The sequence below is a fragment of the Triticum dicoccoides genome, chromosome 7A (genome assembly GCF_002162155.2).
Source record: "Triticum dicoccoides isolate Atlit2015 ecotype Zavitan chromosome 7A, WEW_v2.0, whole genome shotgun sequence".
Classification (NCBI taxonomy): domain Eukaryota; kingdom Viridiplantae; phylum Streptophyta; class Magnoliopsida; order Poales; family Poaceae; genus Triticum; species Triticum dicoccoides.
The window spans coordinates 680,236,993-680,256,106 of NC_041392.1; the positions used below are offsets into that span (position 1 = coordinate 680,236,993).

The following is a 19,114-nucleotide window of genomic DNA, read 5'->3' on the forward strand; positions in this document are numbered from 1 at the left end:
ATTATACCCATGATTTACTTTATATTTTGATGAGAAGTTTGGTGAGTAAACTAAAATGGATTGGTTCAGTAGGTAAGAAAATTAAGATGACTAATTATCATATGCGGGAGGTTGGACGAAATAGGTGGTGGGAAGAAAGGTAAAATGTGAAACCTTACATTTCTTTTAAGTAATACTATAAGAGATAGTGTATCTCCATACAATAATTCAAGCCTCGAGAAGACAAACAGAAAAAATATTACGGAGCCAGGGACGAATCCAGCAAGGCGTTGCTCATGTCCAATGGAAGGAGGCCCTATGCTTTAATTTCTGCTAAATCTGTTGTTTCCTAAGTTTTTTTTTCTACCTTCCACATGTTCTCAGTGTTCTGATTGATTGGCTTTTCTCTCATGAACAAAATTAATGCGTGGATGAAGATTTGAACAACATACTCACTATTTATTTTCCCACCGATTACTTTTCCTTTCACGCTTGCTCAACATTTTCTCTTGCATGTTCCACACTAGTTCATATGGTTCAACTGATTGACACATACACCGTGTTTACTTTAATCAAAAAAAGTTGTTGAAACATATCTCGATCACTTTTTTGAAAATAGCACATAATTTACGCACCGGATACCTGATAATTTACTTACAAATGCCATGGTAACTCTTGACCCATGCTAAATTCTAGAAAAATATACCTCGGTAACTTTTTCGTAAACAACATGGTACTTTATGCACAGAAGACCTGATAAGTAAGGTACAACACCGTGGTAACTTTGACAGAGGACACCCCGGTAACTTATGTGTAAAAGTGTGGTAAATTACGTATCGTGGGCTGATAACTTGCGTACCCTCGGCCTTGGTAACTTTTGACCCCGAAAAAAAGTCGCAGAAACATACCAACATGAGATCTAATTTCAAAGGTCTCGTCGCGACGAATTTAGTGGTAACAACAAATTTTGAATCGGACCGAAGTCTAAGCTACATTTGAATTTTTAAACAGGGATAATCTAGGATTTTATCAGTTTTTTGTCCTCTAATGCATGCATGTGCATATGGGAGAAGGTTGGGAAACATTTTTATACCCCGATAGCTTCGGCACAAATATCATGGTAGTTTACGTAGCGCAAGCGTGATAACTTACTTAGCCCAGATGTGATATATTTGGACCCTAAAAGGTCATCTGAACATACCAACACATGATCTACTTTCGGAAGTTTCGCCATGATGGATTTAATGATGAAAATGAATTTTAAATCTGCCAATGGTTTAACCTACAAAATATTTGAATTTTAAAAATAGGAGAATCTAGTGTGACATCGGCTTTTGTCCTCTAGTGTGTGCATGCATGTACATGTTGGAAGGAGGAGATGAGGTGTTTGTATTTATTCCTACAAACATAACGAAACCGCTATACACACTATATAGTGTGAGCGATCTATGGACGAACCACAATCCAACGGCCATTGTAGAGGAGGAGGACGAGATTCCAAGGCTGAATTTAATCATCGTGCACAATCATCTGAATTTGGTCGTCTGTGGAGCATTGCTCAAAACATAATGTTCTCTTGTTAGTCCACTCTTTTAAAAATAACTTCTCACATTTCGAGGTCGCTAGTTGGTGTAGATGGATGTATGACGACTTGGTGGATCCATCTTTTGGGAAAGAAGAGTGGATTTTTTTTCTTAATAACCTTCTGTTTACCAAATATTATTTGATTGCGGCTAGTAACTATTTTTTTTGTGAAAAGCGGCTAGTAACTCTTTATTGAACTTTAAATTTGTTATTGGAGATACGTTACTGCAATGTTTGAAGGCAAGCTCCTCAATGAAAAAATAGTGGTTTTAAAGTCTCACGAGAACATCATATCATATCGCAGAGCTTTGGATGGTTCTTGCTCCATTTTTTATAGCACGTAAGACGGTACACGTAGACGACTAGTGATCCTTGTTTTTTTTTGTTGGGGACGTGGGAGAATCCCTTTCTTGTACATATAAATCTGCACTAGCTATTTCCTCAATAAGAGCCCCTTTGAGTCGTAGTCACCATAGTCGTTGTCGTGGTTGCGGGTCAAATTTTCATGTGATCTTCACTTCTCCTTTGAATTATTCGTATTTACGGCATTTGATGTCCATTGCTCTTGAGTAGAGAAATCTTCAATCTTCTAGCAGAAACCAGGTCGGCAATGAGCTGAGTGGAAGGATTTCTTTCGGAGAAGGGGTGAAAAAGAGGAAGCCACAAAAAAAAGTCGCTTTTCTTGGAAGTTTCCTTATTTTTCCTCCGAGTCCAAGTGATTTTTGTTGACTTTTCAGAATTCATTGGTAAACTTTTTTTCTCTCCAAAATTATTGAGCTTTTTTCACAATTTTTCAGAGTCTTCTCTGCAACTTTCTATAAACTCTTGGGTCTTTTGGAAAAGAAGCGAAGCCGGTGTGCAACCGTTGGACACAGTAAATTAGCAAATCACTATTACAGACAATTAAGTAGTCGGTGTCACCTTCGTGCGGTGAAATTGGCCCCTATGGTCGGTCATCGGTCCTCGCTCCTCGCTTGACGACGGTGTTTGTGGTTGTTTTGGTCGTCAGCTACAGTAAGTCGGACGTGTTTGTACCGTACTTGGCATCTTTGGACGTGCATTGCTCCAGAAAGCGAGCCAAAGAATGCATGGATACCACCCGTTTCCCCATCTAAATTCCTCCCGGTCATGTGGCCATGCTGCCCCCTCGCACCTGCACCTCTGGAGTGTGATTTTCTTACATTACGTATTGCGAAACACAGGAGCGTTGCAAAGCCAATCGCGTCCCCGTTTTCTCGTGTGCGTGAGTTCTGCCGGAACAGATCGAAGCGATTAGCATCGCGTATGTGCGTCCCGGGGACCGAGTACGCGCGTTAAGGCGCCAACCTTGTTGTGTATTTTATGTTTGATAATATGTGTCTCATTCATATCATAAAAATTATAATAAAAGTCATGTAGATACTAATCTGACAAAACTAAAAAGACGGCAGAACATTAACCTTTGCGCAAAAGATCATTAACCAAGAAGAAAAAGTACAATCAAGACTGAATAGTTTTCTGAGCTTGACATCAACGCTTGTTACATGTCTCCGGCACCATCATAGCAGCCATCAAAGAAAAATATGACGGATCACCTTCTCAACCCGAGCACGACGCGGCTCCCTCGCTGATATGCAGCTTTACGGGCATGCAAAGTGGCTCATCAAAGGCTAAGACATTGTCATTGAATGAATCAGACTGGGGCAACACCACGGACACGCCTCGAAATTCAGATTTGGCACCTCCTCTCGACAGAGATGTCGAAGAGGAAAACCATACCTGTCAGCTACGAATCACATACCCAACACACGATCCATCATTTTTCAGATGCCACCGATGTAAAGCGCAATTTACATGCGCTCCTGGACTACCTCCCAAGCTCTGCGTCGGCGCTGGAGCAAACATCATCGCAACGACGGAGCCCGAGGATGCTGCAGCCGCCACGTCACCCTCTCTTGAGATTTCTAAATCCATCCCAAACCATGAAGTCGAACACCTTGTTGGGGAAGGGTCTCAAGCTTCTTTGTTCAGCGCCGTCATCACCGTCATGAAGACAGGAAGATGATCTGGTATCTTGTGTGTGTCCAGAAATGATCGATCCAGTAGGTTGCTTGTACATGCTCGCGGCAGGCCTCAAGGCGGAAGGGCCATGCAGCGCAGGCGCTGCTGCCCCTGGCACATCCCCTTCCGCCATGCGGCGAGTCGGAAAGCAGCATCCCCCATGCAAGATGCATGCAGGTACTTCGCACCACAGCTTAACTCGGAATCTTACACATGTCGTTAGCTTCTTCCGCCAAGGCATTTCTTATAATTCTACTCAGAGGGGTGTGTTTTTGTCATTTCTGTTGCACCAAGGTCTACAAATGTAAAAAAAATGATAAGTGTCACACATGTGGCATGAAGCAACATGATCCAAAAGCCTTTATTACCATCTATTTTGCCACATCAAACATATGACATCATCGAAATCTTTTTTTAGTTTTCGGACTTAAAAATATTTTATCTCTCAAATAAAAAATCTAATTAAAATTTGTTTTCATCATTAAATCCATCTTGGCGAGATCTTCAAAATTAGATACCATATTGATATGTTTCGACGACTTTATTTGGACCAAAAGTTGCCAAGATATTACACTAAAGTTGTGATAGTGTTTACAATAAAGTTGTCACGATATGTTTCATCTATTTTTTTCTAGATTTAAAGCTACCATTGTATTTAAACTACTTTTCACGACAAATTTTATTAATTAACCATGGCAATTTTTAGTAATTAACCACTGCAAATTTAATTCATGGATCGTGTGAAATTTAGTTTATAGATCATGGCAACTTTAGTTTATAGGTCATGACAATTGTAGTATTTTGACCATGGAAATTATTTTTTGTATGAACCATGGCAAATTTTAGTGCATGTATCATGGCAAATTTAAGTAATTCACCATGGCAATTTTAGTTTTTGGTTCATGGCAAATTTTAGTCACATTTTTTAAACATATCATGGCAACTTCAATGTAAACAACATGGCAATTTATGTGCAATAGACATGGCACCTTTTGCCGCCAACAAATATACATATGGATATGGGATCTAGTTTTGAAGTCTTCGTCGCGATGAATTTAATGATGAAAATGGATTTTCAATCAAAATTTTCAATTAATAGGTAAAATATTATAAAGTTTGAAAAACCCAAAAGATTTCCGCTGACATCATCTTTTTTTCCTGTTTGCATGCATGTGTGAAAAAACAAAAAGACTGATGTGTCATAATGGGTGGCTAGAAGGACGTTCGACCCGACCTCCTTCAGCCACACATGTGAGACTTATCAAGGTCCAAAAAATCCAGGAGTCGGGCACAGGACACACGATACAAAAGGTGTTTCCATTTCGCTACGATTCTCCTCCGTCAGATATGAATCAAACTAGAAGCAAAAGCGCACTTTGCCGCGCGGTTTCTCAAAAGCCATTGTGCCTCAAAGCTTTCTCTTGTTATGTGGGTCATACTCTACATATTGTTCTACCAAAATCAGTAGGTAAATAACATGAGAATTCCGATCCACATTGTATTGATAACTTCATCATCTAAGAAATAATATCATTTTGCTTAGCACATACCATAATTTGTTTCACACAAAATAGAACACGCAATGGAATAACTTGAAAAATATAAATGATTCTGCATTGCAATTTGTAATCAGCCAAAAGATTACATCAAAGCTATCCTGGCGCACATAGTATGTTCAGCATATATACCAACATACTATAATATAATTGGCATATGAATTGCTTACGGTAATTAAAAGTTCTACAAAACAACACACTATACCGAGATTTCCTTTTAATTTCAAAGCCATGGCCCCACATGTTTTCATGTAATCAAATATGATATACATCTATAAAAATTGTTAGTCACCTATTCATCCCTCCCCTAATCGACCATACCAATCCTCTCAAGCATGTCATGCGACCTCAGTTGGCTGCATTCTTTGTTGCCGGCGGAGCAGAAAGCCGCGAATACATTGAACCCTATATCAGCGGAGGGGCGAGGGAGGTTGGAGATTGCCGCGAAACCGTGAATCCATGGTGTTGCACATCATGGGAGGGGCAGGTGAGGTTGTGGAGATCAGTTTGCTCTTAGCGTATGAGAAACAAAGAGATAAGGAGCGGCCACGAATGTGCGCAGCAAGGGGAAGAGATAAGGACATCGATAGGCGATGGGTATGTTTCATATACGACCAAATGACACAAATACAACAGGGGCATGCGAGGGAAACAACGGTCAAACGAATGTCACGTGGAGAAAGAAATGACCAAATAACCCAGAGCACGGAGAGCGCCCCATTTCCTGGGAGCATAGTAACTTCAAAGTTTTTTTTTCTCTTAATGAAAACATAACACTCTTGTAATCTTCCAAAAAATGAAAATAGAGCTATGTTGAGCAAAAGGTACTGACCGAAGGTCCACTTTTAATCTCTCCAAGGTATTGAAGTTAATTTTATTTCGCAGTCTAGGATCTGAAGCCTTTCCTACTTTTCATATGCATAAGCTAGCTTAGAAAATCCACGAGCGTCGGTGTGCCTCGACAACTCCTTTGCTTGCAAGAGGAGACCTTGTTCGTGTCTGATTTGCAGAACCGAATTGGGGTGTTATAGTGGAATTTTACAATACACTAGTTGAATCTTTGTGAAAGTTCAAGTTCTCACTGGACTTGCGTTTGGATCATGCAGAGTGTATTCTTACATATTTGAAGCAGGAGAGATTTCACATGATTTGTTGGCTCAAAGAAATACGGAGTATGACCCGGCCAAGGATCACAAATGTTTCGGCCTGGAGGCACAAAATTGGCGTGCGCCAGCCTATTAGTGTTACTCCACCATGTTTTCCTTTTTTAAAAAAAAAATTGAAATTCTTACTCCACCATGTTGAGATCTTCTATTCCGTGTGTTAAGACTTACAAGGAAACCAACAGCTCAGCTCAGCTCACCAGTTTTTTTATTTCTTTCATGAAAAATAAATGTTCTTATTTCATAGGTTTTTTAATGTTAGTAAGTTTTAAAACAGGGGGAAATCATATTGTGAAAAATGAAAAATTGAACAAGTTCATAGATATTTTGAAAACATTCATCGATACTTAATTACATGAACACGTCTTAAAAATGTTCACCATGTACTATAAAAATATTCACGGTGTATTAAAAAATGTTCACAAGTTACAAAATTGATCAGAAATTTCAAGATGTGTTACTGAATAGTTTAAAAACCTTCATGAGTTTCTAAAGATGTTTGTGCTTTTTTCTAAAAAAACAGTTAAAATTCAGAAGAAACCCATGAAAAAAAGGAAAAGGAAAACCCAGAAAGAAGAAACCGGAAGAATCACTGGAGGAAAAGGGAAATCACAAAAATCACTTTGACAGCAAATGGGGCAGCCCAACATCCGCGCAACCCTGCCCATGGTCATCGTTCCAAGCAGCATGCACCGCATAGGATTCACTGATCTCAGAAGAAGAAGAAAAAAGGATTCACCCACCATGTTACTATATACCGCCGTTCCAAGTTTCCACGGTCAGCATTCCAATCAGTTTTGTGTTTATGGTTCAGTGATCAATGGTTTCAAAAGTGGTCATCAAACGTTGCTGTACTTGAAATTTACAGAGCAAGTTCGCTTGTATTTATTGCTTGCCAAAGATTGCAAGAACGGAAAAAAGTTTCCCAATACCCCTGTGTTCTTCCATCTTTACATTGATGTGATACATCTAAAATTACCTCCCGTTTTATAGAAGAGGCTCAACAAGGCTCACTTTATTTTTTGACTTGTTTGAATCACCACTAGGTTTCTTCAGAATTCCGGTAGGCTGTTGCCCTGGCTGACCCTGTCCCTGTGCACCCTGAAGGAAATGCAAAAGATTGAACATCTAAGGGACTTCCACCAGAAATTCATGGAAGCACGGACAAAACTGTTATTAGGAACAACCATAATCTTCAAAACAAGACGAAAAGGCTACGTCACTGTTAATACAGATTGGACTAAAACCAGCATCTCAGCAAAGATGAGATAGATACAGGAGCATGGGTTTGGGTGAGACTGAATTCTAGACAACATTGGGCAAGTCTATCTTTGTAATTAAGAGAGGGTGAATTGGACTGGCCAGCCTCCACAAATATTTGGGATTTTATTACATCTGGTCCGGCGAGGCAAGAAAGGCAGCATCTGTTCAGAAGATCGCACTAGAGACTAGACCTAAGTAATAGGGTATACACATACTCCCTCCGTCCTAAAATAAGTGACTCAACTTTGTACTAGCCATAGTACAAAGTTAGTACAATGTCGAGTCACTTATTTTGGGACGGAGGGAGTACTTCTTACTAAGCCTCTAACTACAATTTAACTGTTGCAAAACAAGTTAGGCGGTGATTTAAAGATAATCATCACAGCTCATAAACTTTGCCGGAAGCCTATCATTGAAGTTTATGTTAAATGTTAAAACCAGCTAATTCAATAGTTTGGGAATGTCGACGAAAAAGTCAAACTGAAGGAAATTTTCTGTCTAAATCTTGTGAGCAGTTTCCTACTGGACAAACAAACAGCAGCGAAATCAAGATAACAAGATTTGTATTCATATCATACCTACCCTCGCTATCCACAAAATTTTATAGTATCATCTCTAACGATCAAAATTAAGAAAAATCTGTGATAGGATAACATATCATGCAAGATATTCATGTATATTTTGTTAATCAGCTTGCATCATAAATAAAAGTGGAAACTTGCCTTTTGACTCAATAATTTTCGATAAGATGGAACCCTTGCAACTGCTGATGCAGCGACTGCAGCAGCCACTCGGATCCTGTGAGGGAGGGAATTAAGTTGCATACAGTATCACTTGAAGAATGCCAGGAGCAGGTAGCTCCAGGAAGGATGAGACATACCTTTGATGGACATCAACATATTCGTCCGTCTCATCAACTATCTCCTCCTGTAAACTCCAAAAGTCAGGATGGTGAGGAACTCAAAAAGTTTGAATTGAATCAAAACTAAGAACTTAATAAATATGACACTTCCAGTTGAAAGCCCAGACTTATAATAACAAGGCTAGAGCTTTTCAGAAACAATCAAAACAGACATGGCAATCTGATTATAGATCTGGTTAGAGGTGGTTATGTAGTACGTTGACCAATTTATCACCTTAGTGTAGATATACAATTCCAACTTTTTGAGAATAATAAAAAATAACTGGCAATGTGAGTACATATGTGGTTAGAGATTTAGTACGTCATGTGTTGGGTAAATGGACGAAGGAGATGAAGAGTATATGCATAGCAAAATTGATTTCCACAACAAGCTTTTCCATTATCATGGCAACACAATTAATTCCATTATCATGACAGAGAAAGTTAAAAATGTTGGATGGAAGAAGAGAGCATGGTTCATATTTAATTGTGTTACGTGCACAAGTTGGCCATATGCAGAAACGAAATGTATGCTTAACGAGTTCAAACATGATCTCTATTTTTTCGATTTGCCAAAATGATTACACCGAATTATGTAAATTATCGCGAAAACAGTGTATCTCTCTCCCTGAGAAACAAAACTTTGGTTGTTTAATGAACAATGTAGAGTTAAATTGGTGGTTGCAAGACAAAGGCTGAAATTTATGCACCTAATCTCTATTGTTACAGTTTACTCCATATGTACTGTGTTTTTCTGCTCCTAAATTCCAAATGCAGTTGTCCACCATACACCAGAAAAATGGCAACACTACCTTCCAAAGAAGAGCAACTTAGTGTGTTTACATCTTACCTGCAAGAGTTCTTCAAATACGTCTTCCAGTGTGATGATACCAATGACACTACCATTATCCATATCCTCTGATAACTGAGCCAGTGCATTTGACGGTGTATCATTCGGCTGCATCGAGTGGGCTTTATTTCTATTAACCTGCATGTTCTGTTGTCTTTCAGTATCAACAATAATAGTATCCACCCTTTCATCAGTACTGGCTAGCAAGGGTGCAGTCACTTGTGTTGCCCCAGCTGACTCCATACCAGGTTCAGTTTTATCATGAGGTGGTGCATTCTTAGGCTTTGCCTTCACAACAGCAGCCATATGACTACCTCCTTTCTGAAACTCGTTCAGTATATCATACAAAGGCATGTCTGAAGGAACCCTGGGAGAGATTAATATTTACCAATTGTATGTCAGAACAGTTTATACACTAGTACTACTAATAGAGCAACACGGACACTCCATTGTATCACATTTTGAAAGAGATGTTTCCCAATTTATATTTAAATAGAATTGGGTATATACCTTGGAATCCTCCTAATGGAAACAGCACTAACTGGCGTCTCTATTTCAGCACGAACTGTCAGAAGACTTTTGACCTAAATAATATTTAAATGGATCTAAGTTAGTAAAGTACATAAAAAAGATCACCGGGTAATTCTCCATAGCATATTTTTTACCTACCAACAGGAGACCTATAACATTTCTAGGGTTTCCTGAATACACAGGTACACGGCTGTGGCCCCGGGCAAGAATTGTACCAATTGTTTCCCTGTAAATACAAGTAAAGAAGGTTCACTATAAATAACAGTATGTGATAAGCATGTCAAAAGTTGCATAGCGGAGTCCTCTCGATATATACTATTCACAACTGTTTGTTAATTATAATATCTAGGTCAAACTTTAAAATGATTACATCACCGAAGTATAGAACCACAGATAGAGAACTAAGGGAGTTCAATCAGGATCAATGGAATATGCTTGCTAGAAGAACCAACACAATTAGAAGCAGAAAATGGCACCGATGGACAATGCAAACTGCTCATTGCAACCTTTCAACTGAAGGACTTAATACTTCAACGAATCTGAAACTAATATGATTCAACTTTGTTATCTGCCATCAATAAGCATAGACACACTGACCAGAATCACAGTCACAAGTGTTGATGCTTGATACACAGTCACAAGTACATGATCAAGTTATTAGTCTTGAGTATGTGCCTTCAGAGCTTGCTTCAGTTGATCAAACTAACTGTGTCTGATTCACCTGATTTTGAAAAGGGGGTTGTTAGCTATGTATAGTATATACATAGCATGTTTACCTAGTTCTAGCGTGTTTGTATCACCCAATTGTATAAAGTGTTCTCTACATATTTACCACACATTTACGTGTATATATTTAGGCATAGAAGCTCATAACAAATACACATGTTCTTAGACCTTGGTAACATGCGTATCATTATTTTCCTAGGATGAGGAATATATTTTGAGCAACGCTAACATAGTACATGTGTTTCTCCATAGAAACTCATGGGTATTTATCTAGCATGAGGAAAGCAAAGAATTGGGAAAAGAATAGCAAAACGCAACAAGAGAACCATTAGATCAATGGTAATAAGGAACACCATTCAGATAATGGTCTACCAAATGGAAATGCATTTTTACCAATCCAACTTGGAGTCCACATCTAAAGAGAAAGTTGATTCAATAGGTGTCATAGCTTCTTCGGCGGTCTACATACACAATAAAATGAGTTTTCAGCTGAAGTCAACTATATAAAATTGAGTTCTGATTCACAGTGAAGCACTACACTGTGAAATCGTAACAAAAATATTTGCTTCATAAATGAAACTGAGGCACCTCATCCTGAACTCAATACAAAGAAAGAAGAAGCACACTATTGTTGACTGCTCAAGCCTTTCCATGTATATTAAACTAGTTTTGGATGAGAACCATGCTTCGTAGCTGGAAGCCTCACGTGCAGGCATGATTATTGGGGATATTACACATTGTTAAATGCTAATAGAAGAACACAAAAGAGAATCATAGCTAAGTTTGCTTTCGTCTCCCCCAAAAGCAAAATGATGCAGCTACATCGAGAAACAATAAGTCAACCAACATCTAGTTTTATGCCAACTACCAAGTTTATTTCAATTTCGGTTGCCAATTGTGCCCCTTAATCAGTTTTTTTCAAGTGGTAACAATGAGGTTGCTTGGTTTGGTACAACAAAATTGGCTTCCCAATATTTAGGCAGACCAAAATTTTGGCTACTAAGTGGTATGGCCACCAACTTACCTAGCCCACCTCTGAAAACTTGGCGATTTTCGACAAGTTTTAGAGTTGTCAAATGTAATGTGCCACAATTTTGGTCAGCCAAATTTCTGCCGCCGACCAAGTATGCCAAATATTTGTTAATTTTGCAAAGCTCCAGATATATGGTTTGAAAATCAGTTCAAATTTCAATTACAAAATTGTTGTAGGAATAGCTAATTCGACCAGGGATCCTGCCTGGTCTTACATGGCAAATTGCCAAGGTAAAAGCTACCACACCCCTGGGTAGCCTTGGTCATTTGTCAAGGACCGCTAGCCTATATAACCACAACCACCAGCACCACCCACCCTACCCCTGGATAGCCTTGGTCATTTGTCAAGGACAGCTAGCGTATATAACCACAACCACCACCCACCCCACCCCCACTCCCCGCGAGAATGTAACCATTCAATCTCACTTGAATAGAACTCAAGGGGAAAGGCCTCCAAGGGCTTGAAGATTAGGGATGGATCTGAGGGAGTCACCTCACACGCCTAATCCTCCGGCCTCCAAGGTGACATTGTCAGGAGTTTGAAAACATCAAACGACATGGCCGCAATCAAAAAATAACAGAAGATGAAGGCAGAGGCTAATCCCATAAGACGCATGTTGTTGATGCACATGTGTTGCTCTGATGGTGAATGCACGGCAAGGTTAAGGGTTGTGGTATTTTTTGAATTATGTTAGAGTATGCATATTGTTTATTTTTTACTTTTTCTTAGTTTAGTTGTCATCTGTGTGTATCGCAAGAAGATCAAGTTCAAATGAGTAGCGAGTGGTGTATTCAATGACATGTCTCTAGGTGACGCTATATGATTAGTTGGCTGCTAGCATGTATTGCGCACGGAGCGGATGGTGTATTCAACAAAATTGCTAGTTTGGTATGTAATAATGAGTTGTGCCTATAAAGAGAACAAGTCAAAATTAGGGGGAGATTATGGCAAACAATCTGGCTTGACAATTAGACTTGTCGTGGTCGAGTTGGTGGAGTAGACAAGTTTGGATTTAGATTTTGGAAATAATCCACAGCTTCTGTAGTAGTCTCTGAATTGAAAACATGGTTTCCAATCCAAGTTTGCCTACATGCAATGCATACGTGAGTCAAATTCATGTTTGATTCGTTCTCCTACTTTCCATTTATGAGTAAGTCTACAAGTCGTGTAGTTTGGTTGCTATAAATAAATGGGAAGGTGAAAAACCAAAGGCCTGAAATTTTATAAGAACTATTAATCGTACTTCAGTTTATGCCTATGTGATACCAAAAGGAAACATTGATTTGCCCCATAGTTGATGTGCCTAAGAGGATCTGTCCTCCTTTACATTACTATGTTCTACCTTATTGAACTCCCAGTACAGAATAGTTTTTTGCTGAAAACTGTAGAGGAAACCCTGAGATTTTGTTCTAGTAAAACAAATAAGTACGTACAAATAGCGCTATGCAAGACCGCGGGGGGTAGCACCTCGCTCCTTTCATTCTTGAAGAGAAAGAACCAAGTGCCCAAACTGAGGTTGATATGGCAAAGATTATATAAAGTCGAGCAAATCCTCAAAGTCACCTCAACTATGGGGCAAATCCTCAATTCCCTCGTGAAAAACAGGTTAGGACCAAAACTATGAAGATGATGCACACCTTTTCAGTTAAGTCCAACGCTCCACTTATGATTGTAGTCTCATCATGGGTAAGCTCTCCACCCTTACCAGCCTGCCATGAGAGAGGCAATTAACTGTGAGATAACATGGGTACAAGACTACAAGTGCATACTTCTTATAAGGTTACATGTTAAAAGCATATTACCGCTTTGCTATGGATAGAAACAAGAGCTTTCAATTGAGCTCGCCTGAAAAGCGCAGATTCATGCCCAAGAGCAAAGTCTAGGAGCTGTGGGGCAATATAAAATGTCAACCACTTCAGTCACCAATAGATAAATCATATCAAGGTTAAACTTTGAACAAAAAATTTATACAGATAAGGTTACATACTATTCCATGTCAATTTACTAAAGGGTAAAAAAGATGCTACATTAATCTACAACATTTGTATTTAATTACTGCATGAGCCGTGTACATTAATTGCAATTTTTCAATCATGCATGAACACTACATATTTTTTGTTTGAAATAGAACAAAAGGGTACAAACAGATTGTGGATGGCTCTTAGCTACAGAAACCTTGATACAAGCTAGGCAGCTACAGCAAGGGGCGTTCACTAAATATGCTTGGACACAAAAGTTAACTGCTGACGGTCGTTTTCCCAGGAGAAAATTAGCATCACCAAACTAATGCAAGGCATTAAGAAAGACCTAAATATTATAACATGGATGGACTTCAGAAGGATTCATTTTTCTGACTGGAAACAAATGCCTGGAAATTGTAAGATACTCTTTAAAACCACCAATAACACCCTATTTAGTAGAGAACCATAACTAGCAAGCACTACCTTCTATTATTCTTTTGCACCACGCAGACATGGGTCATACCTACAATTTCTAGTAACTAAGTTTTTCTTTCTCGAGACATCCGGCAGCACTAGTTCAAGTCCCAACATACAACACCAAATAAATAAATAGAACTACATGTTCTTTCGTAAGATATTTAAAGTTTGTGTTAGCTCAGCATATAAAAACCAACCAGGTGGCTGAAATGGAATGTAAAGCAACAATGGATATCTATGATAATCTGAATACCAGCTATGAGGGGCAGGGCTAAATAAGAATAGAAACAAGAAATCACTCGCACGCATGTTACCAGAATCACCTAATTAGAAAAGTGTAACCAAAATATCACTTCATGACCTTGTCAATCGACAATGGCACCAAGGAGCAGTGAGCCCAAGCCTCATAATAATAGTCTAATTCATTGGAATTCAAAATCTAGGCCACTGGAGAAGCTTCAAAGGATACTGAGTAATGTGACTTTGATGATTTACCTTCCCAATCGGGTAAGCAATAGGATAGGCAATGACCATGACGATGCGTACAAGCCAGACAAAGCTAGCACCCACTGCCAGCCCATACCTAGTACATATTGCTTGAGGTATAACCTGGTTGTCGAAATGTAATGATCAATCAGATAATCTGTGGGCTGGTAACAGAAATATAAATGCTTGGACATAAGATGCATTACCTCCCCAAAGGCAAGAACAAAAGTCACTGACAATATAATAGCAAGAACAGGATTGAAAATCCTGTCAAGGAATATAGGGAGAGCCTGAAAAGGACGCAAAGAAGTAAGCAGAAGAGCCACTGGTTAAAACAAAATAACACAAAAAAGACACGAGAGAAGAATGGATTCTCTGTCTACAAACAGCTCAACAATTCAGAAATGAAGTACAGAAAAAACATACACATGTGTGTCACCTAAACTAGGAGAAAGTACCACGCGTAAGGCGGGGAAAAGTTTGCAAATATTGAAGTTGAAGATCCATAGTGCAGAGCTGACCAACTATACCAATGGGGCAAGCAAAGATACTGACATGAATGTTATGAAATCACTTAGCAGTTAGCACTGATACTGACATGAATGCTCGGCAATATGTTAATTTAGCTACGCCTTTTTGGTACATTCTCAAGTAAATCATAGCTACGCCATTTTGGTACATGACTACGTTCCCAAGTAAATCGCTTCAGAGTAAATTTATATTGGATGCAAAGCATGATAATCTAAACTTCATAAGGCACTAACACAGAACTAACATCTCTTTTCTCTTCAAAAGAATGCAAACATTTAAAAGTATAACACATGCAAATACTGACTCCCACATGTAGAATGATCATATACCAGAAATCGTGCAGCGATGTGACTTAATACAGACAAAAGTGAACAAGGTGTTCAAGGTCGATAACTTTTCGAGTGCCCGAGCTAGAAACTTGAAACGAAACTAGCACTGTTTCAGCCATATCCATGGGGTGCAAAGCAATGCGGTAAGTGTCAGACAATGCTACCAAAATTACGTACCTCCATGGCACAAGCATTACACAGCAGCAGAGTGACAAGAAGCTGGTGCTGCTTCTTTACAACCGGAAGGATCGCGGCTGCAGCAAACATAATAGTTCATCAGTAACCTAAACAGGAACAGCAACAGAAAATGCCAATCGGGTAAAGGAGATGAGCCGTGTTTATTTGCATCAGTCGAACATTCAATAAATGGTGCTGAAAGATGCAGCACTTAGCTAGTAACAGTAAATAAGCGGCATCATTGTTGCCATTAGAAATAACTTTTGTAGAACCTGACACATGAACTCTGAGATGTCCAGATAGAGATGTGTAATGTAATATAATTACCTAAGACGACTGATGTTTTGTCCTAATGTGAGACTGAGGAATGGAAATTATGGAACAGATAACGGGAAGAGGAGGGCGTCTGGTCCAACTATCCAGCCGTAGGCCCCACGCACGATATTTTCCGCCGCCGGGGGAATGGACAAGGGCAGCTGACTCCTATCTAATCCAATCCACACCTCCCCGCACGCCGGCACGGGCCCGCCCCTCTCCGGCGGCGACCAGCCCAGCCCTTGTTCCGACGGAGCGGAGGAGGCGGGTGTTTGGGGATCTTACCGGCTTGAGCCTTCTCGGCGTCGGTGCCGCTGCGCATGAGGATCTCCAGATCCACGGGGCCGAGCGACATGAGGCCCAGGGTGAGCCCCGACATGATCCCGGCCAGCAGCACCAGGAGGGCGGAGAAGGCCGCGTACGCCCACCACAACGCCGTCCCGAACTCCGTGTCCTCCCCCCGCACCGCCGCCATCATCAGCGCCGCGCTCGGCGCGGGCCGCGCCGCCGCCCCCACCACCATCCGCACCGCCACCGCCGCCAGGCTCGCGGCCCTCGCCCTCCCGGCGGACGACATCCGGGCCTACGGCCTCTGCTCTCAATGTGGGCGAGAGAGAAGAACACGAATGCAGCCCTGCTGTCCTGCTCGGTCCAACCACCACCACAAGTCTTTTACAGGTGCAGCTATCAAACTTGCCTGCCGTGATGGGGAAATGGTGCGCCCCACAACTCGTCTCCGAATAAAACTTTTTTTTTCAACTTCTTTTCAAATGAAGCGCTCTGACTTTTTTACAACTAAATAAAGTTGTCATCTCAAAATAAAAAACAAACAAAATAATAAACTAAAACTTGCTATCTAAAAAAAATGTTCATGCTTGACAACTACAGTTGTCATCCTCGTGTCACTAAGGGGCTGTTTGGATGGAGGCCTATCAGGCAGCTCCTTTGTCGGGCACATATCTCAGCCTCAGGCCTCCAAAATCGGACGCCTGAGATTCATGCCTCACTCAGCCTGGTTTCTGTGAAAGAGAACCAAATAGCTCCTAAATTGCCATCATAAACGTTCGGAGTTGACATATGTTCGTGCCACACGTGTGGTGCTTATCAGGGTCTTTCTTTTTTTAGAACCACCATCTCGACACTTTATTCAATAATAAGATGGTTTACATTAGATTGCACAACAGCAATCAAAAAATCAGGGCATGCATCAAATGCGGTTACACACGAGGAAGAAACTAAACCCTTCTTTGCACACCATTGAGCAGCCTCATTGGGTTCCTTTCGAGCATGTCGGATGCTAAAACCCTGGAAGTGTGAGAGATATGATCTGATCTCTCTGAATACTAAACTCCCCACCGTACAATCCTCATATTCCCATTCCTCTCTAATAGCTTGACAGTCTATTTCAATGGTCACATACTGCCAGTTCTTCTTCATTGCTAGGTAGACCACCTCCACACAGCTAGTAGCTCAGCAGAGTATGGATTCGTCAGTCCAATGAGCTTTACCATTCTCGCCGCCATGAAACTTCCCACATGATCCTGGGCTATCACACCTGCTGCTACATGTCCACCATTGTTGTCTACAGCTACGCCTGTATTAAGCTTGAGCCAACCATCGATGGGTACTACCCACCGGGCCCTCCACCTTGTTTGAGAAGAGCATCTAAATAAACCAGACAGCCTCTCCGGCATTGGGGCCAATTGACCGTTTGCCCCACTTTTACTGTACCCTAGGCCCATATGCCCCTGTCTTATAACGCAATTGATAACATGGCTCATGCATCTTTGTTTGTACAAAATGACACAAACTTATATTGACGGTGTATCTTTACCATATGATAGAAATGAGAGGTGAAAAAAATACCTCTTATACAAAAAAGTATGTTAGTGGCTCATGCAATCGTATGAATATGTTTTTTTTAATTACAAAAACTAGCATGCCTAGAAAATCCTAAAACAATTACATAAAAAAAAGTATAATCATAGTAGTCTATTGTTCAAATTTCAGCCAGTTATGGACAACGAGCAAAGAGAAAACAAGATTTCAAATTTATGTTCATTTTGTTTAAATTTTGGGCAAAAAATTTGAACTACCCAGAAAAATCTCACAAATTACAGAAAACCAAGTATATTTGTAGTAGTGTACTATTCAAATTTCAGCCAATTCTAAACAAGTATCAAAGAGAAAACGAGATTGTAAATTTTTGTCCAAATTTGTTTAAATTTTGAGTGAAAATTTGAACTGCCCAGAAAAATCGAAACAAAATACAAAAAAAAACTAGTATATTCATAGTGGTGTGCTTTTCAAATTTCAGCCAATTCGAAGAAGCTATAGCAGAGAAAATTGCGTATATACTTAATATCCAACAAATTTGGCACATTAGCCATACACAAATAGATGAAGTTTCCCATTGCATAGTTCCAATTTTCATTCTACATCACAAAAGAGAGCCACACATCACAAAGAAAATTTCAAGTCCCAACACATCACAAACATATCATAAAATAGAGCAAATCTCAAGTTCACATGCAAAAGCTTCCTCTTGTTCTTCCTTAGGGTTATCCTTTTGAGAGTTGATGTGGTTGTTCTCTTGGGAGTCATTTGCCTTAGAGAGGTCGTGTGCATCGAAGATTGACCATCTCCGCCAGCCATTGCCAAAGCAAGCAGTTTGATTTATAAGTTCACCTTTAGGTGAGAATGCAAATAGTAAAATAAATGTACTAATGAAAATAAGCAAGTTATCAATTCACCTTCTCATGACTGGCCTAGAATTGTTTTATAAGCTTGGGGGAATGGTGATGAACATTATATTGGGAGTTATTGGGGTGATAGTTGTAGGGGCATCATTTGTTTGACCATCACATACATCCACCAAGGTAGCGTTCACCTTATTTCTACTCCTTGTCACATATCAAGCCCTAATTCGTCCAAATCAGGGAAATAACCATCCCCATGGGGCATCACGTGTAGAGATGTAGAGCAAGGGTAGGGGTAACTCACCTAGATGGCCTCTCTTTCCCTGGATCCGGGAGGCTACAATTGGTCGTTATCGCGGACACGACCAGATGGGTTCAAGGAGCTCTGGACGTGGACACGTTGGGGGGAGCTCTAGCGATGGAAGGGGGTGATGGGTCGGCAACTTGGTGGGGGAGCATCGGAGTTAGAGGAGGCCAACGACCGGTGGCTCAAAGGAGGAGGCCGGTAGGCCG

At 40.2% G+C, this 19,114-nt stretch overlaps 1 protein-coding gene across 2 annotated transcripts; it reads right to left on the bottom strand.

Annotated features, from left to right (window-relative positions):
- Positions 1–7,069: 7,069 nt before the first annotated feature.
- On the bottom strand, positions 7,070–16,514 carry LOC119328076 (DUF21 domain-containing protein At4g14240-like). Of its 2 annotated transcripts, XM_037601114.1 has the most exons (13): positions 16,188–16,506; positions 15,588–15,664; positions 14,757–14,840; positions 14,560–14,673; positions 13,429–13,512; positions 13,264–13,335; positions 10,987–11,054; positions 10,006–10,093; positions 9,847–9,920; positions 9,337–9,703; positions 8,466–8,512; positions 8,308–8,383; positions 7,070–7,423 (listed from the first exon to the last, which is right to left on the bottom strand). In XM_037601114.1, exons 1-13 carry the CDS (start codon positions 16,477–16,479, stop codon positions 7,310–7,312), a joined length of 1,557 nt encoding a protein of 518 aa, XP_037457011.1. In that variant the 5' UTR covers positions 16,480–16,506; the 3' UTR covers positions 7,070–7,309. The 2 variants fall into 2 exon arrangements, with proteins under 2 accessions (XP_037457011.1, XP_037457012.1); XM_037601115.1 differs by lacking the exons at positions 7,070–7,423; positions 8,308–8,383; positions 8,466–8,512 and having other exon boundaries at positions 9,336–9,474; positions 9,582–9,703; positions 16,188–16,514.
- Positions 16,515–19,114: the final 2,600 nt, after the last annotated feature.